General features: G+C 41.3%; 1 protein-coding gene across 3 annotated transcripts; it reads left to right on the top strand.

The window, feature by feature from the left end:
• The first annotated feature begins 9,035 nt into the window (after positions 1 to 9,035).
• On the top strand, positions 9,036 to 24,222 carry ypel1 (yippee-like 1). Of its 3 annotated transcripts, none has more exons than XM_023838981.2 (5): positions 9,036 to 9,239; positions 13,424 to 13,708; positions 23,030 to 23,073; positions 23,312 to 23,420; positions 23,669 to 24,222. In XM_023838981.2, the coding sequence occupies exons 2-5, from the start codon at positions 13,592 to 13,594 to the stop codon at positions 23,756 to 23,758; spliced, it is 360 nt and encodes a 119-aa protein (XP_023694749.1). In that variant the 5' UTR covers positions 9,036 to 9,239; positions 13,424 to 13,591; the 3' UTR covers positions 23,759 to 24,222. The 3 variants fall into 3 exon arrangements, with proteins under 3 accessions (XP_023694749.1, XP_023694747.2, XP_023694748.1); XM_023838979.2 differs by having other exon boundaries at positions 9,036 to 9,732; XM_023838980.2 differs by lacking the exon at positions 9,036 to 9,239 and adding an exon at positions 10,743 to 11,067.
• The last annotated feature ends 1,125 nt before the right edge of the window (positions 24,223 to 25,347 follow it).

Raw genomic sequence — 25,347 nt, 5'->3', positions numbered from 1 at the left:
CTAAAGGCATGACTTGCATTAACAGCGAAACTACAGCAACACAGCATGAAAATGTTGTGCTAACATGTATACTATTGTTACTTTTCATTTTTAGTAAAATGACCTCCCCCTGTCACTTAGAAACTGGACAGTAATTCCTGCTAGCTAACTTTCTAGATAATGTTAGCTAGTTTAAGACCTGACAAGTCAAAGTTGTCTTTCTAACTATCTCAATCTTCTGTTCCTAGCAAAAGTCATAGAAAAAGTTGTATTGACTCATCTTCTTCAGGAAAATGCACTCAGCCATTTCAGTATGGATTCCGTAAACAGCACAGCACCGAAGTAGCTCTATTGTATGTGGTCAATGATCTCCTTGGGTCTCCTGATATTGTAAATCGTAAGGTCCTCAATTTCCGCCTCTCCTATACTGGTATTACTGGTATAGCCCTTCTCTGATTAAGGTCATATCTCACAAATAGACAACAGTTTATCACTCTAAGCCAGGGTTCCCCAATTCCGGTCCTGGCAGGCCAGTCTGCAACACAGTGTTGCAGGAATTGGGGAACCCTGCTCTAGGCAAACACAAGTCATTTATCTCTTCTTTCAGTTATGGTGTTCCTCAGGGATCAGTTCTTGGCCTCTTTCTTTAATTTACATCTACATTCGTATCATGGCCTTCACTTTCATTGCTATGCAGATGATATTCAGTTATGTGTTTGTTCGCTATCCCCTATTGAATCCCCTCCCAAAACACTAATTTGAAGATTTTGATACATGACAACTTTCTCAAACCAAGTTCTGATAAAAACTGAAGTTTTAGGTCCTAAATCCTCATTATCCAAAACATCTAATTTCTCAGTTTGTATTGATGCTGTGTCCATTAAACCTGCTCCTGTTATCAGAAATCTAGGAGTATTATTTGACCACTGAACAATGAACTTTGAGTCCATCACCAAAGGGCCAGGGCCTAAGTGAAGTGCCATTGTTTTAACTTGCACTGTATGTTGGCGCTTCTCCACTGCCACCAAAACTGAGCCGTATATGAGCCGATCCACAAAGAGATGGTTTCCCATTATAAATTATAAGTGGGATATAAATTATAAGCGCCCTGTTCCCTGGGCGCCGCTACGAGTGGCTGCCCTTCGCGGACAAAAAGGAACACGGTGAAGGAGGTGTAAAGACAATTTCCCCACGGGGATCAATAAAGTATCGATTATTATTATTATTATTATTATCCAAGCTGTCCCTGACCTGTACTTGCACTGACAAGGCCCCACTTACTAGCAGGGCTGCAAACATGACTAAATCGACCTGATTACATCACCACCATCTGATTGGTCGAAACGCACAGAAACAAGAAAGAACCAGTGATCTGTGTTGATATGCCTGGATTATCTGAAGGAAAAGGAGGCACGTGCTATATATTATTATTAGTGGTTTTGCACATTACAGTATGTTGATGCATTCCTGGTAACTTGGACCTTGAAAATTTCTAACCTCCTACTTAAAAAGTACCATAGAACAATTACGTTACAGAACGTTACAGAGGCGACATCACCTGAGGTGTCTGTGTCTAACAGGTTTCAGGTGCTTCCAGCTTTAGAGCCGGAAGGGACTGGGGAGGCAGGTGGGCCCTTGGGCACTGAGGAGCCCCCTCCCCCTGGAAGAGGGAGGTTGTGGTAGTGGGGGATTCAATTATTAGGGGAGTAGACAGTTACGTGTGATAGAGGGTCCCGTACGGTGTCTTGCCTGCCTGGTGCCCAGGTAGGAGACCTTCCAGATCGTGTGGACAGGCTTTTGGCCCCAGCTGGGGTGGATCCAGTTGTCGTGGTGCATGTTGGCACCAACGACATAGGCAAGGGTAGGAGGGCTGTTCTGCAAGATAAATTTATAGAAGTCGCCAATAAGCTTAGAAGCAGAATGTCCATGGTGGTATTTTCTGAAATACTCCCCGTGCCACGCGCAAGTCAGACTAAGTTAGCTGAGATAAGGAGATTAAATGCGTGGCTAAAAGGATGGTGTAGGAAAGAGGGGTTTAGGTTTATGGGGCACTGGAGGACCTTCTGGAACAGATGGGACCTGTTCAAGTCGGATGGGTTGCATCTGAACCGGAGGGGAACCAGTGTACTGGGAAGGCGTATTTGTAGAGTAGTTGAGGAATGTTTAAACTAGGGACTGGGGGGGCAGGGAGGTTAGTTAAGTATGTAACTGGGGGGAAACGGAAAGCCCCAAAAAATCATATTATAAGTAGGCACTGTAATAGGCCTACCCTTTGTTGTCTGTATTTAAACGCCAGGAGTATTAGGAATAAAATTCATGATTTAGAGGCTCTTATCTCATCGGACTCTTATGATATTATAGCAATAACTGAAACGTGGTTGAGTGAAAAGGATGGACAAGAATTTAATATGGATGGTTACACGTTGTTCCGTAAGGACCGTGTAGGTAAGAAGGGAGGTGGTGTTGCAGTATATGTAAAGGAAAACTTGCAGGCAAGGGAGCTTACTGATATAAGTAAAAGTACGGAAGCTATATGGGTAAAACTAGATGCTAATAACTCAAATAGCCTAATTGTCGGTGTTTGTTACAGAGCACCTAATGTAGCTGCCGAGGAAAGCAGATTGTTATACAGTGATATTAGGATTATGAGCAATAAAAATGATGTGGTAGTTATGGGTGATTTTAATCTACCGGGGATGCAGTGGGACATTGTTGCTGGCTCTTCTGAAAATGAACTTGAGATGGTGGAATTAGTACAGGATTGTTTTTTTACTCAGTTTGCTAACACCCCTACCAGGGGAGATGCCATTCTTGATCTTGTTTTCTCTAATAACCAGGACAGGATTGGTAAATTAGACGTTTTAGAACCACTTGACAGTAGCGATCATAACATGGTTAAATTTGAGGTTAAGTTTAGTGCCCGAAGACCAAAGTCCAAATCAAAAATATATAATGTTAGGAAGGCTAACTTCAATTGTATGAGATTAAAACTAGAAACTGTGAACTGGAAGGAGTTAAATAACAAAACTGTTGAAGAGGCATGGGAATTTTTTAAAAGCACATTATTGCAAGTGCAAGAGGACTTCATACCTGTTTCCAGCAAGAACAAATCTAGGAAATTGCAACCTAGGTGGTTTACTAGGGAAATAAAGTATAAAGTAAGGAGGAAAAGGGCTTTGTTCCAGAAATTGAAAATAACTGATGATGACAGAATAATGCAAGAGTATCTAAATCTACAGGCTGAATTAAAAAATGACATTAGACGAGCTAAAAGGAATGTCGAAAGGAAGATCGCATTGGAGGCTAAGGATGACGTTAAAAGTTTCTTCCAGTATTTTAACTCTAAAAGAGCTCTAAAAGCTGAAATCACTAATCTGCAGGATAGTAAGGGTCTTATAATTGAAAACAACATTGACATAGTAAATGAGTTCAATGATAGTTTTGCACGGGTATTCACTGTTGAGGACACTAGTAACTTACCAGTTCTTATTACTAATCCAACATCGTCTATAACTAATACATATATAACTGAAGCTGATGTTTTGCAAAGCCTAGCTAAGCTCAAAATAAATAAATCACAGGGCCCTGATGGCATCTTACCTATAGTGTTAAAAGAGATGAGGGATATTATTTGCCGACCCTTAACTTTACTGTTTCAAAAATCCTTATCTGAAGGTGTGGTACCTTCTGATTGGAAGCATGCCAACATAACGCCCATTTTCAAAAAAAGGGATAGAAGTAATTTGTCAAACAATAGGCCAATCAGTCTAACTTGTATAACTGGTAAAGTTATGGAGGCTATAATCAAAGAGAAAATGGTAGATTACCTGGACTCAAATAACATTTTGAGGGATAGCCAGCATGGATTTAGGAGAGGTAGATCCTGTTTAACAAATCTGTTGGAGTTTTTTGAGGAAGCTACTCAGGAAGTTGACGATAAGAAGGCCTATGATGTCATCTACTTAGATTTCCAAAAGGCTTTTGATGTTGTTCCCCACAAGAGGCTCTCACTTAAACTCAAAGCGACAGGTATTTTAGGAACTGTAGCGACCTGGATTGATAACTGGTTAACAGATAGGAAACAGCGAGTAGTTATAAGAGGCTCAATGTCACAGTGGGCCTGCGTTCATAGTGGGGTACCGCAGGGTTCAATTTTAAGACCACTATTGTCCCTAATTTACATAAATGATATAGACACCTATATATACAGTAAACTGGTGAAATTTGTAGATGACACCAAGGTGGGTGGTGTAGCAGATACTGAACTAGCGGCTCAGCAGCTACAGCGGGATCTTAATTTAATTAGTGACTGGGCTGACACCTGGCAGATGAAATTTAACATAGACAAATGTAAGGTACTCCATGTAGGGAGCAGAGATATAAAGTACAGGTATTTTATGGGACCTACTGAAATAAAGGTAGCTGATTATGAGAAAGACCTTGGTGTGTATGTTGATGCTTCCATGTCTCATTCTCGCCAGTGCAGGGAAGCAATAAAAAAGGCTAATAGGATGTTGGGGTATATCTCCAGGTGTGTGGAGTTTAAGTCAAGGGAGGTAATGCTAAGATTATACAATTCCTTGCTGAGACCTCACCTAAAATATTGTGTGCAGGTTTGGTCACCATATCTTAAAAAGGACATTAGAAAAGGTGCAGCGTAGGGCCACAAGAATGATTCCTGGTCTTAGAGGAATGTCATACGAGGAAAGGTTATTTGAGCTAAATCTGTTCAGCCTCAAGCAAAGGAGACTGAGGGGGGACATGATCCAGGTCTATAAGATTCTAACAGGTTTGGATGCTGTTCTACTGAATAGTTACTTCAGCATTAGTTCAAATACAAGAACTCGTGGCCATAGGTGGAAATTAGCGGGAGAACATTTCAAACTGGATTTACGGAAGCACTTCTTTACACAGCGTGTAGTCAGAGTATGGAATAGTCTTCCTGATAACGTAGTGCAAGCTGAATCCTTGGGTTCCTTTAAATCAGAGCTAGATAAGATTTTAACAACTCTGAGCTATTAGTTAAGTTCTCCTCCCCAAGTGAGCTTGATGGGCTGAATGGCCTCCTCTCGTTTGTATAGTTCTTATGTTCTTATGAATAGAATGGATTCGTAATGTAAATGTATGCAAGCGGATGCTAATTCCCCTCGCATTTGGTGTCACTGTATATGCTGAGGGTCCCAGCAGGCTGGTGGTGGTCAGCTTACCCTGTACATGGGGTCCCTAGGGACCCCTGCTGATTAGCTTGAATTATTAATGCTGAAGGGCTCAGAGGTCCTGATGGCTAATTTGTGCTGTATATGTCAATGGGGCCTGATGATCATCTTTTGTTATATATGCAAAGGGGCTGGGTGGTTAACTCACATTATGTATGAGAATCATAGTGTTTAATGTTGGGACTCATGGCCACTAGTGCTCAGAGCCCCCATAGCACCATCTCCACTGCCCCGATCCATAATCCGGCCATGGGCAAACAGGTGCTACTTCTTCCATGTAGATTGAATTTAACCTTCCTCATTTTTAGAGGATTTGTGGAGGATTAATAGATGATGTGTGTCCTTGTCTGCTTTTCTAATTAATTGAGTTCCTGCAGCAAGAGATCAAGGAAGTGCAGTCACCTATAACCAATAGTTTTTTAGTTTAAATCCTAAAAACAGCTATACTGGGACAACCAGTGAACAACACTGCCTCTTCGAAAAACATGCATTGGTATAAATTAGTATCATTTTAAGCCAGTCCTTAAAGATATTTTAAGATGCACAATAATATAGTGCAAATGGTTATTTCCTCTAAAAAAAAGATAAACCATAGGGCCTCTGCTTAGGTATCCTGAAATTTCCTGTAACCTTCAATGGAATCCTTGCCTTCTTTATCCCTGTGGGTTCCATATGACCTATTTAGATCCTGAGGGGTGACCATGGTTATTCCCAAATACTAAATGGATTTTGCGTAGAGCAGAGGTTCAGTAGCATAAATAGGCTGTCAGATGATATGCTAAGTGTCAGAAACTATTAGAAGTTATGAGGTAACACAGTTAAAACGATAAGATAAGATTATCCTTTATTAATCCCACAAGTGGGAAATTTGCATTGTCACGGCAGAAAGTGGACAAAATAAGCATAGGGCATTAAATAAAACATTTTACGGAAGTCAGAATAAGGTTTTACATTTCTATAGTGCAGCTTAGAAGCTGAATGGGTGCACACCTGCCCTATGAGAATATGGGCTAAAACATGTTGCAGAAATTCTAGTAGCCTCACTAAAAAGCCTTGCTGGCTTTGGCTTGTGAGAATTATAGTCGAGTCACGCCACTGGATGCTACTGCTGGAGTCCCTACAGCTTTTAAGTTCAAGCCCTTTACGATATTTCAGTGCCTGATTTTTATATGTGAACATTTCACATGTGGGTGGCTCAGTGGGTTGCACTCCGTGTGGAGTCTGCATGTTCTCCTTGGATTGGGTGTGTGTCCACAAAGTGCTCAGGCTTCCTTTTTCAGTCCAAAGACATGCAGTTAGGTTAAATAGCATCTCTAATTTGCCCATAAGGTATGATTACGTGTGTATGTGCTCCATGATGGATTTGCATCCTCTCCAGGTTGCATCCCTACCTTGTGCCACAAGTCCCCACAGCGGATGGTGTATACAGTAGGCAAAAAACATGGGAACATCTCTCCCCAGCATCAAGGACATTTTCCACAAAAGTGTCACCCACAAAGCCTCCAGCATTGCGCAGGACCCCTCCCACACTTCCCCTGGACTCTTTGTCCTGCCCCCATCTGGAGGAGCATCCAAGCCAATTCTGCCAGGTTCAGCAACAGCTTCTTCCCGGAGGCTGTCAGGACACTCAACACCCAGGTGTCCCCTCCTAAGAATATACACACCTCCCCACCACTGGCACTGCTCACTTTACCTTATTGTTATTCAACTGACACTATTTATTCAGCCATTTATGCTGCAACATTATTTATTATGTTTACACACAACTTTCAATGCACTATGTATAATTATAGACCCTTGTGCCCAACATCCCTGTTTCACAGCGTATTGTGTTTTTGGACATTTGGAAGTTTTGTGAGACCCTGCCCTTTTTACGTGCAGTCCTCGGGGACATCACTTCATGCCACTATATACATGAACTGTATGTGGATGGTATGACTATAAAGCCCACTTGACTTTGCCCTGTGCTGCTTGGAATACGCTATAGCGCCCCTCACCACCACCTCCAGGCAACCGCGACCAGGATAAATGGTTAAATTGTCCAGTAGATGGCAATATTGTAACAAATATAAAAGAAACTGGCACAAATCTACCGGACGCTAGACCAGAATGGTTTATTTATGACACTGTAAGATCTGTTTAAAAACGACCTATAAAAATGTGTTGGTCTTTTAAAATAGCTTCCAATTGTTTTTTCTTGCGTATTTTTTTTAATTGACGCGACAATAATAATAATAATAATAATAATAATAATAATAATACCTACCAATGCTGCATTGACGTGTTTGTGTAGTCCGCTATCTGTTTCAGTATTACTGCGAATAAAGCGACATTGCGTTGACGCACACGTTTCCTATCTAATTACAGTGGGAAGGAGAGACATGCAGCAGTGTTACGAGGACTACTTGGCCATGATGCGCTGCCCTCCACAAAAGATTTTTTTTTTCCAAGTCACATGTGAACAATATTCTTAATTTGCCTGCAGCGTCCGCAGAATAAGTCCCAACGATTTTATAAGCATAAGGTTTGTGACTAAAGTCTAACCCGTAAAAAACATTTAATATAATGTCCATACCAGTAAGATTATAATCAGAATCCGATATTCCTAAAGATGTGTTTGAAAGAAAAAATACAAATAAGGATTAGAAATATATAAATACCTGAAAATCGATTACATAAGTCAAAATTTTAACTCCAGCAACAAACGTGCCTTTTTCGTAATACATAATGACATTATATAATTTAAAATTAATATCCGGCACTGTGTTTTATTATTGTGTAATTTATCTTTATTTTATGTGATATTTCAGATTTATCGTGCTGTATTATAAAATGAAGAATGCATCGAATCGACAGTCTATCATTTGCATTGTACGACGCCGCAGGGATTAATGTTATGATTGTGTTCGTTAATTTTGTTTTGACTTCAATGCATAACTTGTTTAACGTTAATCGTGCTGATGTAAAACTGGATATTGAATTTAAAGTTACTGTAATGTTATAACTTAACGATCTGTGCCTTTGTGTGTTTAATTGATGAGATACTGGTGGTCACGTGCGCTGCACGATAACACTCAGCAACAAGGACCACGTGGCACCGGAGATCCCGCATAAACCGTCAAAATACACAAAATATTATTCTATGATACTAAATAATATATAATAATTTATAATAATGAATAATATTATGTTTATTATATTCTAAGATAGGGATGTAACAATTACGTAAATCGGATTTGTTTTTGGGTATTGAAAGGATACTCATCAAGGATATAGGACAAATTGCGGTGTATGACATTTAACTCCTTATGTATCTTAAAAAGATACACCAATCGGATCGAAACTTAAAGCGACAAAGTATAATATAAAACGCATATTTTCTGTCCTTGAGGCATACCACGCTATTAACCAGGAGATGTGAACAGAAACATATTTCTTGTATCCGATAATCCCTAAAGCTAGCGTTCACACCTCGAGTCTGTAACAATGTAGAATTAGTGCTACGTCCAGGTACATTTTATTTATTTCGATAGACCTATGTAATATACAGTGCTGATAAACTTCTATGTTATTGTTTAGAAAGAAGCCTCGGTTGCGCGCCTGTTTACTTCGACCACGTGCCTACATAATGCGCGTTCATAAATGCAGTAGCTGGAGAACTGGCACGTGTCTCCCGCGGTAGCGCGCTTTACCAAAACAAGCCCCAGGTCTTTGTCTGATTCGCAGAGCGTTAACAATTGGCTGTCGACGGTAACGAGGGTTGGGATTCCTTGCAATTTATTGGTTCATAAGGAATCTGGCTGGTTGTAATTGGTCGACAGGAGAGGGCTTTAGGATGTGCTTGCCCCACCGTGAGTAGTTCGAATATAACGACTTTTTTCAGATAGCAACAAAACAAAAGACACGGACGTCATAGCTGTTTTAATCCAAAGGAGCCAGAGTTGCTTATTATTAAGTATATTTACCGTAGGAGACGTTTTTTAAACTGGCATACAGCACACCTCGATGGATCATGTTTGTTATTGAAGAAAGCGCACAAGAAAGGTTTTTTTAAAAATTCATTACACGTTTTCTTTGGGAAATCATAACTGAAGAGATCTAATTGGGGGAGAAAATAAACAGTTTTGTCAGATTTGCATTGCGTATGTTTGGCTTTTAGGTAATCCCTCTTGGTTTGGTAAATTCCACTCCGCGTATTTTATGTTTGCATTTGATGTGTGCTTTATTCTATTTAATAACTACGTGGGGATCAGAACCAATTGGAGAAGACTGATGAATGGCAAAATAGACGGAGTTTTGCGTGGAAAAACCGCGGTGGTAACGTGTCGCTTTCGGAACGCTGAAGAGTGATCCTATTCAGGAACAATCGCGGTGAATGAGCGGTTGGAGGAACATGCAATACAATAAAAGACAGTGAAGAACTGTCGCCATCGCACTGGGAACGTGGCACCACATGCGCGACTTGTGAATGAAAAGGAAAGCCGCAGCGGAGAAAAGGCATTCTCCGTATCCGTCGGGAAGGGGAAATTGTGTTTTTGTAAGTATTTAGACCTCCCTGGGAGCGGTGTATTATACAGTCATGTATAGCAGTCAAGTATTTTAGACAAGTAGTGAATCGTTTTATTATATCAATATGTCAAATGTAGTATTTGCTCTTGAGAAGCAGGCATGTAACTGACATCTTCCTCTTGGTATTTGCGGAAAGGTCACATTGATCTGTACTGGTGACCCTTTATTTTGCAGTAACAAAGCCATAACTTTAAACTCATTAAATCGTTCTTATCACGAATGAGAGGATTCAGTTAGATGATTTGCCTAGCTTAAAAGAGACACGGTGGTCCATAAATGTGGTGAACAACTGGGTCAGAAAAGCAGGGAGACGCAGGATGCAAACGCATGACATCACCAGTGCTTCTGCTCGACGCACAGTTAATTTGAATGTTGTTTGTTAGCATTTCAGTAACTGTATTATTCGGTGTTCCGATGTCCTGTTCAATAAACGACTATTGGGGGTATAAAGCGATGTGTATGTTGGTGATCGTCATTATTAGTGAAACATTAACAGGCATTTTTTACGGCTGTGTTTGCACATGTACCATTTTGTCTATGGAAGATGTTATCGAATGAAAACTGGATTATTTTTGGTCATTTCAGAAATAACACGGTGGGCCAGTATGAGAGACGTAATGTCATTGCGATAATGCAAGCATGTGTAATATATAATACATATATGTATTAAAGAAATTCAAATATTTAATGATAGGATGACTATATCATCACTGTGACAGTTGTAGCCTTGTGTTGAGGAAATACCGCGTAATAATGGGTAGGTTGTGTTTGATTAGTCATAATTTTATTTTTAATTCTTGATATCTGAATTATATGAAGCATATTGCCGAAATATGACCATTATTTTATTTTCCGTGTTGAGCTGTTGGAATATATATGTACATTAATTATTCTGAATTGTTTGGTTTGCACACGTTATATCACGCTTTCGTCCTGTATTTATTTACACATCCGGGAGCGTATTAGGCTGCACAATTATTCCGCCTTGTCTCCTCCCGCAGTGGCCGTCGTTGCTGTCAATCACATTGATTCCCGCCCACTGCGTGACGTCGCCACCACAAAGCCGCCAGGCTAGTCTATCTTCGACACAAAGGCAACAACAAAGACGAAAGAAATGTGCGAAAGATCGCACAGTCAAGCTTGGGAGATAGCTTCAGTACAAGCGGGGTTGCATAATTTTAGCCTATAACAACAGGCGATAAAATAAGGATTGCCGTTTTTTGTGGAATAGGGCATTTTTTCTTTAGTACACCAAAATATATTGTGTCAAAAAGCTGGTTTCAGAAGAGAGCCGTTTCAGGTGGTGAGTGTTTGTCTAATGCACTATTCTTAGTAAGTTAGCTATTGTTTATAGCAGGCAGGCTACGTGTTGATCTCCTGTAGGAAAAACGAACCGCGCTGTTGGCCTTGACAACATTAGGCACACTAAACGCAGCTTAATAAACGCTTTGCGTCTTGTCTGACGTTATATAGAGACTACTGACATAGAGACAGGGATTCAGAGGAAATACTCACAATAAACAAATGAGAAAGAGAGGCAGTCTCCTAAAAAGTCTCGGAGGCTCATATATTCGTACCTAAACACTGACATTTGGGCTTCCCCTTTGTAAGCCTCGTAGCTTTTCTAGAGTAAACGTACCTTTAAAATAGATTATTCGTGCATTTTTTCAGTATTTACAGAAGCTTGGTGATTCAGAAGCAAATGTTTATTATCGTACAGTGGGTTATACGGAACAGGTTCGTCTTCCTGTTTTTGCGTTGGACTTGCATGCTCTGAATATCTTTCCTTCTGTTAAACCCTGGATTGTGCTCCAAACCTACTGACATCTGTGCTACCAGCAGTAAACCATTTTTCCATAGACATAAAAAGTGGGACTGCAAAGTGAACGTTGCACTTTTATTTTTCTGTGCTCATAAGCCTGCTTTTCTGATTTTAATAGAACGTTTTTTTAAAAATAATTAATCAATATATATATATATATATATATATATACACATACACACACACACACACACACTTCTTAGTAAGAATACATAAACAGCACATCCTAAAAATCTTAATGCAAAATATTTAGGTGGAAGCAATGCATTATATGAGAATCATACAAGTATGTTATAGTTTCTCTATAATTTAGACCATTCCTAGACTTTGGATATTATTGTGGTGTTTGTGGGACAAGTTGCAGGTAAAAACAGTGTGTTTTGTGAAATGTTTTTCTTAGAAAAGTTTAAAAACATTAGCCTGGTGAGCCTTAGAAGGACAATGACGTAAGATTAACAACTTCCCTTTTACAAGAATGATAAAAATATTAAACAAAGGTTAAACAAGACTATTACGATCATGCCATTGTATTCTTCTCAGTATAAGCAAAAGTTTATTTGAAATGGGAATCAGATTTTTGCTGTAACTGTCATTTTTAAAAGTGTGTAAGATGAGCAATATCTAGACTCTGATGCCTTGGGGAAATAATATATCATAGGGGTTGCACTTGGCTTTTGTTTTTGTGAACTTGATCCTCCACAATTAATGCCTCCTGCAGTTTGATAGTATTTGATAAGAAAAAGAGAGAAGTTGGTCATGTTTGCTTTTAAGTGACAGAATGCAGCGTATTGGAACATGGCTGTGTCAGGTGCAGAAAAAATTAAGCTTGCCAGTTTTGAACTTTGCACTCTTTTCTGAGTCTTTCTGGCTGTGGTGCGAAAGCCATAAGCAGTATGCCATGCGTTGGAAAGCAGCAGAACGTGTCTCGGAGTGCTGCTTGCTGTGCCCTCACCACACAGCTGTGTAGGAAGGGAGATGTGCTAATGCTAAGGCAGACTGGCTGTCACACTCTGTCACTGCCCCCTCCTCTTCCTGTCTGTTTGCGGAAGCCTCCTTGCACTTTGCATGAGCTCGACTGCTGTGCGCTCACCTTCCTGTTATGGCCTCATGACACAGTTGTGCTTGTTTCTGTTTTTTTTTTTTCTGTGGGGGTGCTGTAGAGCCTCAACCTTGGTGTTAGTGTGTGTTTGTGTGTGTGTGTGTGTGTGTATTGGTGTGCAAATGTGGACAGTGATTTCTAGTAGATCTGAGCTATATTTTTAAAGGTTACCTTTGTGTTTTTACAGAAACATTTACCCTGCATTTTCATTCTTATGGTTCAGTTTCAGCTTCATACCCTGGGCCATTACAGAAGGCAGTGAAACTGAGTTTCGTTAATTATTATAGAAAAACTTGGTTTTGTAGCACCTATTGATTAAAATTCCAGTAAAATTACTTGTGCTTCCTTAAAGAAATGCCTAAGAATGTTATGTAGCCTGTTGCCAGATACTGTCTAGTTGAATAAGAATGCTGTAGTATAAGTTTTTTTTATATGTATTCTACATTTTCAAGACGAGGGAAGTAATTTGTTACTATTCAGTGCATAACCTGTTGTAGTTTGTGCTAAATTTCACTGTATTTTCGTAATCTAAATAAACACAGAATACTTTTATTGCTACCGTTAAACATTTTGTGGTAGATGAAAATGCATGTTTAGAAACAACTTATGATAATCACATTTTATAGTGATCTGTCTATGCTGCTCTTCTTTTAACTCATGACATGATGTATATCTTGCCCAGTTTCTCAATATGTTGAAACAACCTCCATTGAATTGTGCTTCTTTGTTGTCTTCCAGGTGTCCATTTCTCCTGTGGTGTCTGTGTGGAACGAGCCACACACCCACTCCAGAACAACGACGGCTTTTGCTTGCATCTTTCAGTGTTTCTTCTGTCAACAAGTTCAGCAGAGTTGCAGCTCGTCCAGCCCCAGCCCGGAGCCTCCTGAGCAGCAGGTCGACAGGGAGATGGTGAAGATGACCAAGTCCAAGACCTTCCAGGCCTACCTGCCCAGCTGCCATCGCACCTATAGCTGCATCCATTGTCGAGCCCATCTGGCCAATCACGATGAACTCATCTCCAAGGTCAGCCATCGGCCTGCATCTCCTGGGGTCACGCTGGATATAAATCTGTAGTACTACCTTTTTGAATATGAATCTGTCAGAACTACGCAGTCTTGTATGAAGATGACAAATAAAAACTTTTGTATGGAAAATTCTATACTTAGCTTATATGTGTGAGTTTAGAAGTGTCATGAAATACACCATGATGTGTAGAATATATACATGATATGTTGTCGCTGTTGTTTGGGGGTGGGCATGGAATACTGGTTAAAATTAGAAGGTTTTTCTTGATAAAATGTGGCCTAGTTTTTGAGTGTCTGTTGAATACATTTAGTTAATGCTTTTATTCCAAAAATATACACTTTTAGGCATTTCTGTAGGTGATATTTTATGGTACTATAGTGGTTAAATACTCTGGACTGGAAAACCACGGAAGGGCCTGGTGAGATGTGTTGTTTTGCTTTGTGGACATTTCGCCCAGCGAGTAGGGAAGGACTTCTAGGGGCCAGCTGCAGCTGCAGGCCTACCCACGTGTGACATCATCTCTGCAGAGCAGCTATTGGTTAGTGGCAATCCCTCATCATGGGTGGCAACTGTGACATTATTTTTGCTTCATAAATTGGGCTCCTGGGCCTTTTTCTAGAGGGTGTTGCCTGGCATGAACTCAAAGCAGGCATTTAGTAAACCCCTTTTTCCCCCCTTGCCGTGGGTGAACTCAGTGACTCGGTACATGGTGTACGTGTCGTACTCCTACCCAGGTAAACAGATTATGCCAAGATGATCTGTCCATCATAGCCATTGTCAGAATCAATGAGCAAGCCACTTAGAATGATTCCCATTCTTGCCAGTTGAGTAGTCACAGATGTTTAGGCAAAAAATGCATCATTGGGGCAGCGTGTGGCTCAATGGGCTAAGCCTGTGTGCCTGTAATCACAATGAGGGACAACTGGTCACCGGTTCAAACCCAGCCTCAGCATGTCTGCGGGTCCTTGAGCAAGGCCCTTAACCCTCAGCTCCCTGGGCGCTGCTACAGGTGGCTGCCCTTCGCAGGCAATTTACTCTACAATGAGCAAGTTGAGGGAGGCGTAAAGACGATTTCCTCACGGGGATCAATAAAGTATCAATTATTATTATTCACCACTTTTTGTCTCTTGAGTTGTAAATTTTTAAATGTATTTTGCAAGTAACCATGGATTAAGTTTATAATTGTAGCATTATTTACAACAGCTCCATGGAAAGTGAATAAATAGTTTTTGTGGCCTGGAATGTGTGGTTAGCCTAGGGGTTAATACTTATATTGCTGCTTGGTGCCTGTGTGGGTGCACTGCTTCCTTGAATGCGTCATCTCCGTACGTGATGGAGGGATGTTCTGGTACCACTTTGCTTCTGTAATTGTGGGACTTCATTTGCCCATGAAGCCTGCACCCCTGCTGGCTCCTGTTGGTGTGGATAAGATGTGAGCTTCCTTCGATCTTCTCAGAGAGCCGACATGGGCCTTCTAGGGCTTCTCCATGCTGTCTAAGATTATGGTATTAGCAGAAATGAGGAACAACTGGTTTATTCATGGCTCTGTGTAGCCCTGTTGCTTCACATGTCCAGGATTGGGAGTTCATATCCCGCCTTTGCTCTGTGGGTGTTGAAATTGCATCTGGGTACTTCTGATTCTTCTCATGGTCCAAACACATACATTTAGGGTAATTAGTAGCTATTTGTGCATTTCTGTGTCATGTCTAGTCTTGTACCTTTTGTTTCTTTGAATAGACGCCCCCCCCCCCATAACCCTGAACAGAAGGTGAATGGATAGTTATTGCCCAATGTGACCTTATGACAGCTGGAGAATAATCAAAACATCTATGTCCCACCTGCTTATCCTGCACAGGGCCAGGAATAATCAAGCATCTCCCCAGTAATGTTCTACAAATGTAGTGGTTCATGATCCAGAGAACTACCTTGTCAGTCAACAACTGACAGCAGAAGAGCCTGAAATGGGATCTGCACCCCCCATTCCCCTAGTTTCACTGCTTCTGTGTGATATCCATCACAGAACGTGGCGCACGGTTTTCCCAAAGGCATGTTTTTGATGAGCTAGAGCAGCTAGAATTTTACTCCTTCCCAGAATTGCATGAATATAAACTACTCCTAATATTTTCATGTCTGTATGCTTGGTGGCCCCATAGATATGGGTGGCTCAGTTAAAGTTAGTCTGCTAACAGGTAGCCAGCTACCTGGTACATGAAAGCACTCCATCCACCCCTGATCTGGGCAACCCCTCCGAAGAGGGCTTTCACAGGCAAACTACACTCATAACTATAATCTATTAATTTTGGAGGCATAAAACTGTTTTTGCCTGAGTTCATCATAACATTTTTATCTGTACTAATGTGTTGGTAATTATATGTACCAGTTATCTTTTTATTGTTCTGTTATTGTAGAAGTTTAAAACTGGCCAATGAAGAGATCATTCAGCTAGGAATTATAGAGAAACAAGAGAACAGGACATGACTATGAGCATTATGCGATACTGAGGAGTTTGTTACGCTGTAAAGAAGCCAGCACAGATATCCCAGGATGCAATTGTTTTGAGTCCTGACCATTATGCTGTTTGCATATTAACAGAAGAGTGCAGGTTTTGGAAAAATAAAACAAAATTATGAGGTTGAACGTGCCTGAAAGGTTTAAAGATTAGAAATTAGCGCTGTTTATTTTGCTATCACTTTCCTGGATAAGCACATGAACGAGAAGTATAAAAAAAATATATATGCTTCAATTTTTCTTTCCTTTTGGAGTGACCCTTCTTGCACCCCTCCCCTGAAAACAATCTGCACCAGCCACTGAGAACAGACCCTTCTTGAAAGACAAGTGAAAATTCAGCTCAATGTGAAATTAGTTAGAACACAGACTATACAAAAGGTCATAGTTCATACTCCCAGTTACATTGTGTTCATCAGTCTTGTAATACTTTTTGTTTTTATTTATGAGAATTCTATAATCTATGTGTTGTGCATAAATAGTAAGCTGATTCCATTATTTGGTATCATTGTTTTCATTGATAAACTTGTCAGATAAAATTGAGCTTGTTTCTAGGTTGCAGTGCCCAGGGCGTCTTTTGTTTGGATGTATCTCCATCCAAACTGACCTTTATGTAAAAAAATAAAATAACAAGCTTTGCATGTCAGAGTGACTTAAATTTATGAATTTGTGTAACACCTTATATTGCATCCTGGAAATCCAGTGGCATCTATTTTAGTGATTCAGGACGTTGCTTTCAAAATCTAATTTAGTCCAGGAGTACAATGAGATGATTGATATCAGGCACCAAACAAATGGGCAGTAGGATCCTTACATCCTTCAACCAGTTTTAATATTAGAAAGTGTAGTTTGCAAAGTATTCCCAGGTAAGTGCAGGATTACTGTGGTGTGTCTGTAGATATGTTAAACAAACCTTATTGATGTTTCTGTAAAAGAAAACAAATATGGCTGACATAGTAGCAACCAGCTAACGTAGCATGTAGCTTGACTGGAAGCTTGCTGGCAGGCCTGGGGCACCCGTGCTGTATCCTTGAACAAAATACTTTAATCTTAATACTACCAATGAAACTCACAGTTTTATAAATGGCTGAAATTATAACTGATACTCTAACTCTGAATAATTAGTTTGCTAAAAACAAAATAATATGTAAACCAAATGTATGCATAATAAATTATTTAACAAATTACTTGGTCAGCTGTCAAGCAGCCCCGTTTGTTGCTTTCTGTGGCTGTGCTTTTGAAGAGCTCCATATATATGGTTATGGTTATGGCTAGGCTGGGGGCAGTATCCCTGCTGCCGTAGTGAGGCCTCACTGGAGGGAAAACCCCTAGTACTCAGCAGGGCCTCTAGGGGCTCTGTGGAGCACACTATCCACTTTAAGTTGATTATGTCACTGGAAAAATGCTGCGCAAAACCTGGTGTTTTCCACAGAGTCCCACCAACGCTTTGTCTGCTTTGGATTATTACAACGTTAATGAGATTGAATGCTAAATTGAGGCTGCCCAATGCTTGGTGATGGGTGAGGATGGCACTAGGGGAGTTGCTGTTAGGTGTGATGGTTAGGAAGTAGCATCACAGTGAAGGTGTGAAGTGTGTTGTTTGCACATTAGACACAGCTGGGACTGGCGTGTGAATTGTAATGCAGAGTGGTGCAACTTTTTTTAATTAGAAAATGAGAATGAACTCTAATTTTTGTGATTTGTGACTAGGGAATAGTCTTGTGACATAGTTTTGTTTCCATTTATAAATTCTCTCTTGAATTTATTTTCTTCAAGAAGCATTTTTCATTTTATATATATTTTTTGTGAGACTGTTAAAGTACCAATCAAACTTAATTTCAGTGAATGTCAGCTGCAAAATATACAAAAACACGTAGGTGGGCAAAATGAAAACTAACAACTGGTATGAAAATAGTCCCTACAATACTTTTAAGTTGAATGGTCTAGGGAATAAATTATTACTGTTGCCTGCCCTAGCCATCACAAATGGACTCACTTCGGGATTGGAGTTACAATTATGCTTGTAGCCAATGACACGTCTCGCCACCCAGACAAGTTGTTTGATTTCAGTTAGCCTTTTCCTTCTCTTTTACTATTTGTTTTTATTCTTGCTCTTGAGTGATTATACTTCAGGCAGTTGGTTAGATGTGGATGATTTCCTTGATTCCCCAAACCCCTTCACCTCACTGCCTTTTACAATAAGTGCTGACGTGTGCAGAGTATGTTTACATAGCCAATACACTGGACAGCCATCTAGATTGTTGTCTTTAGTGATTAGATCAGGATTTCTGTAGACATTCGTTTAATCTATGTGTCCTATAAGGGCTACAGGGTTTAATTGTATTAATGATGTTTCCATGGTGATCAAACGTTACTTGGATTCCATCTGCCTTTTGTGGCTAAATATTAACTCCTGCTAGTTGTAGAGTTAAGTGTGCCCAGGCATGTTTGGACACCTCTGGCTTAAACACAGCACAGTTGCATTTGCTTCATTAACTAAAATGTTTAAGGAATGTGTTGATGCAAAACTGACCTAGAAACGTCCCTCTGGAAGTTCCCTGGTGAAAGGGGCCAGCCCTGCATTAGATAAGGGAGTTGGCAGTGCAGGCCTGCACGTCGAATGGTCAAAGCTGACTAGGAATTGGGGCAGGAAGGAATGAGGCTTAGCCAGGCGAGAGCTGGCCAAAGAGCACGTCTCCCTATTGGCCTTCTGGGAAAAGGCAGGCCTGCTCTGACTGAGGACAAGGAGTGTCCAACAGATAAGAACATCCATACACCATCTGTCCACACTGATGAGAAGTGACATGATTTTGTACTTTTAGTTTAAATGTGATCCTTAGCAGTGGCTCGACTTAATGGGTTCAGTAGTCGCCTTGGGAAAGTCTCTCACCACAGGCCTTTTACACTTTGCATGAGCACTAAATGTAAAGTAAAGAGAAATCACTGCGATGGGAGGTACATAAAGTTTGTTTACTTGCATTACATCATTTTTAATAGTTGTGTCCTGTGTTGCAAAAATTAAAACGCCTTATTTCACTTCAGTGCTTCATGAAAAATTTGAACATGTCTGAAATATGCCAGGACAAGACTAGTTTGGAACTCTGGCTAAAATTAGTATAAAACCTGCTGCTAGTTTGCCTTTGGGGACTCCCTGGTTGCGACTGGAAATTCGTGACAAATCCAGACGAGTTGACAGGTGGCTGCTACAAATATTGGACGGTCTTTGCAAGAAAGAAGAACTTGAAAAATTGAGAATCACTTTGGTCCATATGGCTCTTGGATTGCTGGACTGACCCTGTAATTCAGATGCTAGGATGAGGCACCCAGAACCATTGCCAGAACTTTCATCTATCTAACCGTAATGTTTGTGTCTTTATTTTGAGCAACCAAGTGCTGCTCCGTGAGTTTTTGTCTTTTTTTTGTATTTGAATCTGTGTGGGTGTGCAGACTAGGTGGATTCAGGCTGCTACCCAAGCCGCGGGTTAGCCTGTGGCTGTGGCTGCCCTTGGACTGCTCTGTAACATTTGAAACATGCTCCCTTAAGAGTGCAGCCTTAGCCACGCAGCAGGTATTGGTGTTCATCAGCAGTGGAGAAGGTCTTGCTTGCTTATTTACTTACTTACACACTGACAGACAGACAGACAGACAGACAGACTTTATCGAAGCACCTGTCTGAAGATGACGTGTCGCCACCTGTGTCCCCATGATGTGGGCACAGCATCTTGAAAACCGACTCACTGCCTACATTACTTTGGAGACTCCCAGTGACCCAGTCTACTGTTCCTCACTCAGGTGGCAACTACAGAATAGGACATTGGGGCCTTAAAGACATTTTTTGTGTCTAAATGAAAACCATTGTCTTTTGAACCAAAAGTGCATGATGGTACCATTCCTCACATTAACTGGTAGCATATAGCATGTCCATAAGGTGGAGATTAGAAGCTACGTTACTTTAACGTTAGCTTAGGGCTGGACAATAATTCGATATCAATAAATATCGCGATATAATTTTTTTCAATAACGGTGATACGATTTTTAAACACATTTCCGATATTTCGATATACATATATACTGTATCATATAATATACAGTATATGAATAATCAGCCTGTTTTAGTTTAAATGGAAATATATTATTGTTAATAAGCTGAGTCTGAGAGTTTTTAATATTGTCCATATCGATATCGGAATTATATCGTATCGACCAAAATTAAGAAATATATCGTGATATAAATTGTTGCCATATCGTCCAGTCCTACGTTAGCTGTTTGGAGGAGGAGCTAGGTGAGAGGGACGCTGCAGTGTTTTGAATACTTTGAACTCTGGCTTGTGTCTTGTATTCAAACTGGATCTGAGAGTGATTAGTAAGGTACCTCTCACCGGTGTGATCATAACAACCAGACTGCGTGGGGCCTACCGTTTCACAGGCTGTGCTAATGCTAACACTGCGCTGACTGTTACAGAAAGCTATTGTTAGAAGTTGGTCTTAAAAGGCAGCAGCAGGTGATTTGTCTCTGTCTCGGACAGTAAAAGAAAAAGCAACATCCCGGTCTGTGTGCCTGCTTGCAATAACACAGTAAAGCATGCAGAAATCCATGTAGCAGCCACACTTTCTGTCTTAGGGGTCTTTTTTTGGTCTTTAATGGAAGACTGATTTGTATGTGTAAGATCATCAGTGGCCATACATTTAGATGAGATGATGTTCAGTACTAATACAGCAGGGAATCCAGAAGATTATGTTTACAGCCGTTCTGATGAGAAGTGGTCTGACAAGCATTTCATGGGTGCAAATAGTGTCACCATTAAAATAACATAAAGTGGGAGCAGTTTGAACTCTCTCAAGAGGAAAGCAGAAACATGTTACTTTATAGCTGTTAAATCTTGGCATCTGTCATTGCAGGATATTGGTCAGTTGTTTCATGGCCTGTAGCTGATTTATATTTGTCTAAGTCAGAGAAACTTCAGATTTATAAGATTTATATTTTAAGAAAACATGCATTGATAACAAAATTTTTTCTTTTGTTGTTAGATCCACATTGTACATGACTTCTCACTCACAACTTATTGTTATGAAATAAGGCATTTAGATAAGATTGATAGTTCCAGTTTGTTATTTGAGTCATGCAGTATGATTTAAACTCGCAGCCTAGAAGACGGACATGGATCTCTAACCTTCTGAGTGACTCATTGGTCCCTGTCTTTGCGATATCTTTGTATGCTATTCACAGCCTAGAAGACGGGCATAGACCCCTGACCTCCTGAGTGACACACTGCCCCTGGACTTTACAGTATCTTTGTACGCTATTCACAGCCTAGAAGACGGGCATAGACCCCTGACCTCCTGAGTGACACACTGCCCCTGGACTTTACAGTATCTTTGTACGCTATTCACAGCCTAGAAGACGGGCATAGACCCCTGACCTCCTGAGTGACACACTGCCCCTGGACTTTACAGTATCTTTGTACGCTATTCACAGCCTAGAAGACGGGCATAGACCCCTGACCTCCTGAGTGACACACTGCCCCTGGACTTTACAGTATCTTTGTATGCTATTCACAGCCTAGAAGACGGGCATAGACCCCTGACCTCCTGAGTGACACACTGCCCCTGGACTTTACAGTATCTTTGTACGCTATTCACAGCCTAGAAGACGGGCATAGACCCCTGACCTCCTGAGTGACACACTGCCCCTGGACTTTACAGTATCTTTGTACGCTATTCACAGCCTAGAAGACGGGCATAGACCCCTGACCTCCTGAGTGACACACTGCCCCTGGACTTTACAGTATCTTTGTACGCTATTCACAGCCTAGAAGATGGGCATAGACCCCTGACCTCCTGAGTGACACACTGCCCCTGGACTTTACAGTATCTTTGTACGCTATTCACAGCCTAGAAGACGGGCATAGACCCCTGACCTCCTGAGTGACACACTGCCCCTGGACTTTACAGTATCTTTGTACGCTATTCACAGCCTAGAACACTGGCATAGACCCCTGACCTCCTGAGTGACACACTGCCCCTGGACTTTACAGTATCTTTGTACGCTATTCACAGCCTAGAAGACGGGCATAGACCCCTGACCTCCTGAGTGACACACTGCCCCTGGACTTTACAGTATCTTTGTACGCTATTCACAGCCTAGAAGACTGGCATAGACCCCTGACCTCCTGAGTGACACACTGCCTCTGGACTTTGCAAAACCTTTGAACACTATTTTCTTGTTACTGAGGAATTTGTGCAGTGATTCATTTGTATGTTTTCCTCTATGCAGTTAATCTTCTATGTTAATAAAAAACTTTCCCAAGTATGCTGGCTTTGGTTTGTGCATGTCCCTCGACAGTTTCCTTCACAAGGTGGAGACTGAAACTGCATTTTGGCTTCCCTTTTGGGCCCTTTTCTTCACGTTTATGTGGGGAGAGGAAGGCCTTGGCTGCTTGCTTCCCAGTCCACTTTGTGCATCCAGCATACAGACTGACACACAAAGAACATTTCATCCTTAAACACACATTTATATAATGTGCATGTTGGCTCATTTCCAAGTTCAACCAGTCAAAATAGAGTGGGTGCAAGCAGGAGTGTCTGTCAGGTCCTAGTGCCCTCAGTCCCCTAAGCAAGTTGCACTTCTTGTTTTTCCAGTTTCGGCACAGGGCTGTCACAGTTGGAAAAGAGGGATCTGTATATGTGCTGCTGTCAGGGAAGCTCCAGGGCCCCCATCTCTCATTATCCAGATCTAATGTTTAATGTGGCTGTTTCTTGCTTCTTCCTCATTTTGCTCAGTTGTTTGACTTGCATTTTCTCTCTTGTCTGCAGTCATTCCAAGGCAGCCAAGGCCGGGCCTACCTCTTTAACTCTGTGTAAGTATACCCAGTCAAATTTTGGCATTGGAACTATGGAAATGTTTTTCTTATTGTTGAAAATATATAAAATTTTGGTCCATTCTGCCGTACACTAGGCAGATTAAAAGCATGTGTCCTTTAAGGGGTATTATAATATAAGGATTATAATATAGGGTACCTTTGAGGTTTAATGGAGGCTCTTCTTCACCCGCACCTCTCCACCTCCCTGCCCTCTTGTTTACCCCTCTCCCCATAGCGTGAATGTGGGCTGTGGTCCAGCGGAAGAGCGAGTGCTTCTCACCGGCCTGCATGCTGTAGCAGATATCTACTGTGAAAACTGCAAGACCACTTTAGGCTGGAAATACGTAAGTAAAGCTCGCTTGCTATCTCCCGCTAACCTCCAGAGTGAAGGGAGAGCTTACCCGACTGCCTGTCTGCTGTTTATGGCTGCTCTTAGTGCAGCTTAATGTTCAAGAACAAGTTAATGTGCATGACAGCCAAAATATTTGGGCAAGCTTCCTGAAGCATAGACAGTATTCTTTGTTTCTGATGTGTGAGTTTGAAAAGGGGTTGTCATGTGACCATCTGTGCTCTGATTGGCTTGACCTCGCAGGAGCACGCCTTTGAGAGCAGCCAGAAATACAAAGAAGGCAAGTTCATCATCGAACTGGCGCACATGATCAAGGACAACGGATGGGAGTAGCCCCCTGAGCTGTGGCTTTTCAGTGACCTTTCACCCCTTTGTCCGGGACTCCGCACCGGCAGCTCTGGCAGGGGGGAAGCTCCCTGGCTCATCGTGAAAATTAACAACAGAATTAAGATAACAAACCTGATAAAACAGACAAGCAGACTCTTGTTACGTTTCACTCTTGATTCTGACTGGGCCCTTTCTTGATCCCTTCCTGTTACAGGTGTCCTCTATTACGTGTGAACCACTATTTAAGAGGAAATAATTATTATCCAGCCGACACTTCCTTTTTTTAATGGTGGGGGGGAGTGAAGTGGGTGGGTTGATCGTGTTTCTTTAATCAAAGATTTTCACCCGATGGCAGACTGATGTTACTGGTTAGCATTCGTTCTTCTTCTCTGACTCTTGTCTGTCCGTCAAGCTGTTGCTGTGCATGCTTTACTTGCAGTGTAAGTAAAAACATGGAATCCAGGGCGGGGTGGGGCAGGGGGTGGGGGGGCGGGCAGGGTCTGCACTCCTTAATAAGGTTTGGGGGGGGGGGATGTTATGTAGCAGAGTCTTGTGCTGTTTTTAAGATATAGGGGTGGGGTTGCAGCAACGTGAGATTTTGTATTTCTGAATACCCCCCCGCCCCCCTTCCCTGTTTCATCCATTTTACTGTGTACCTTTTTAATCGTTTCTCTTCTGCCATGGTGCAGGCTGTGGGGAGGCCTGGTACTCCACCTGTGGCATCTTGCGCCGCACTCCATGTATAACCTTGTTGTTTGGAATAGCATTTGTGGCTGGTCCCATTTTGCATCAGTAATAAGGAAAACAAATACAGAGTGCACTGGACAGTGTGGGGGTGGGGGGGCACGGTGCCGGTGTGGTCATACAGTGAAATATGTTCTTCCCAGCCACTTGTATCGATCACATGATACATAAGACATTTATAGTATAGACATGATCATGTGTATGTATATAGATATGCATGTGTACACCTACAGTATGTATTTTCATTTGGACATGCACACTGTGGATGTATATTTGCATAATAAGTAATAGCATACTTGAATGGAGTTACTTTGTTTGCACTTTGCTGAGGCCTTGAGTTCACGAGTGTTTAGAGGCAAAAAGTCTGTCCCATCTATCTTATACGGCCTTCTTTCCGACTCGCACCTGAAAGACCCGATCCTGCATCGGGATTTGAAATTTTGAGGGTTGGGTGGTTGCTGGAAAAACCACCGCTCTTGGAGTTTGCGTTCCTATAAGTTTCGAGAGCTTACGCTGTAGCGATCTAGCGCATGTGCCATTTCTCAACCAAGTTGGTATGATACCTGTGAGACACTAGTTCATTATTTGGATCTAATCAGATGTACAATTAACCCTGTATGGAGAAAACTGTTGTTAATACTTTGCTGCTATTAGAAAATGCAATCCTAGGCTTTGACTTTATTCTTCTGCACTTTATGGCGGTCTGAAAGCGTTTTCCATAGACACCTCCCCTGTCTTTGCCTCTAAGCAGCGTGAACCTCGTGCCTCTTCTAAAGATCCTGTCTCCTGTGTTGTGCAGTGCATAACCCGGTGTGAACCTGGGGCATTTTCTAATGTTCCTGGGCAGAGCT

This window comes from Paramormyrops kingsleyae, chromosome 2 (assembly GCF_048594095.1).
Source record: "Paramormyrops kingsleyae isolate MSU_618 chromosome 2, PKINGS_0.4, whole genome shotgun sequence".
NCBI lineage: Eukaryota > Metazoa > Chordata > Actinopteri > Osteoglossiformes > Mormyridae > Paramormyrops > Paramormyrops kingsleyae.
Note: the sequence above shows the minus strand (reverse complement) of the source record. Positions and strands in the feature narration are given on the sequence as shown.

Excerpts from the sequence above, each read along its gene's own strand:
- ypel1 (XM_023838979.2), top strand. The coding sequence starts at position 9,664 with ATGAAAAGGAAAGCCGCAGCGGAGAAAAGGCATTCTCCGTATCCGTCG. Across the intron at positions 13,709-23,029 it reads ACGATGAACTCATCTCCAAG|TCATTCCAAGGCAGCCAAGG; the intron begins GTCAGCCATCGG and ends TCTTGTCTGCAG. Across the intron at positions 23,421-23,668 it reads CCACTTTAGGCTGGAAATAC|GAGCACGCCTTTGAGAGCAG; the intron begins GTAAGTAAAGCT and ends TTGACCTCGCAG.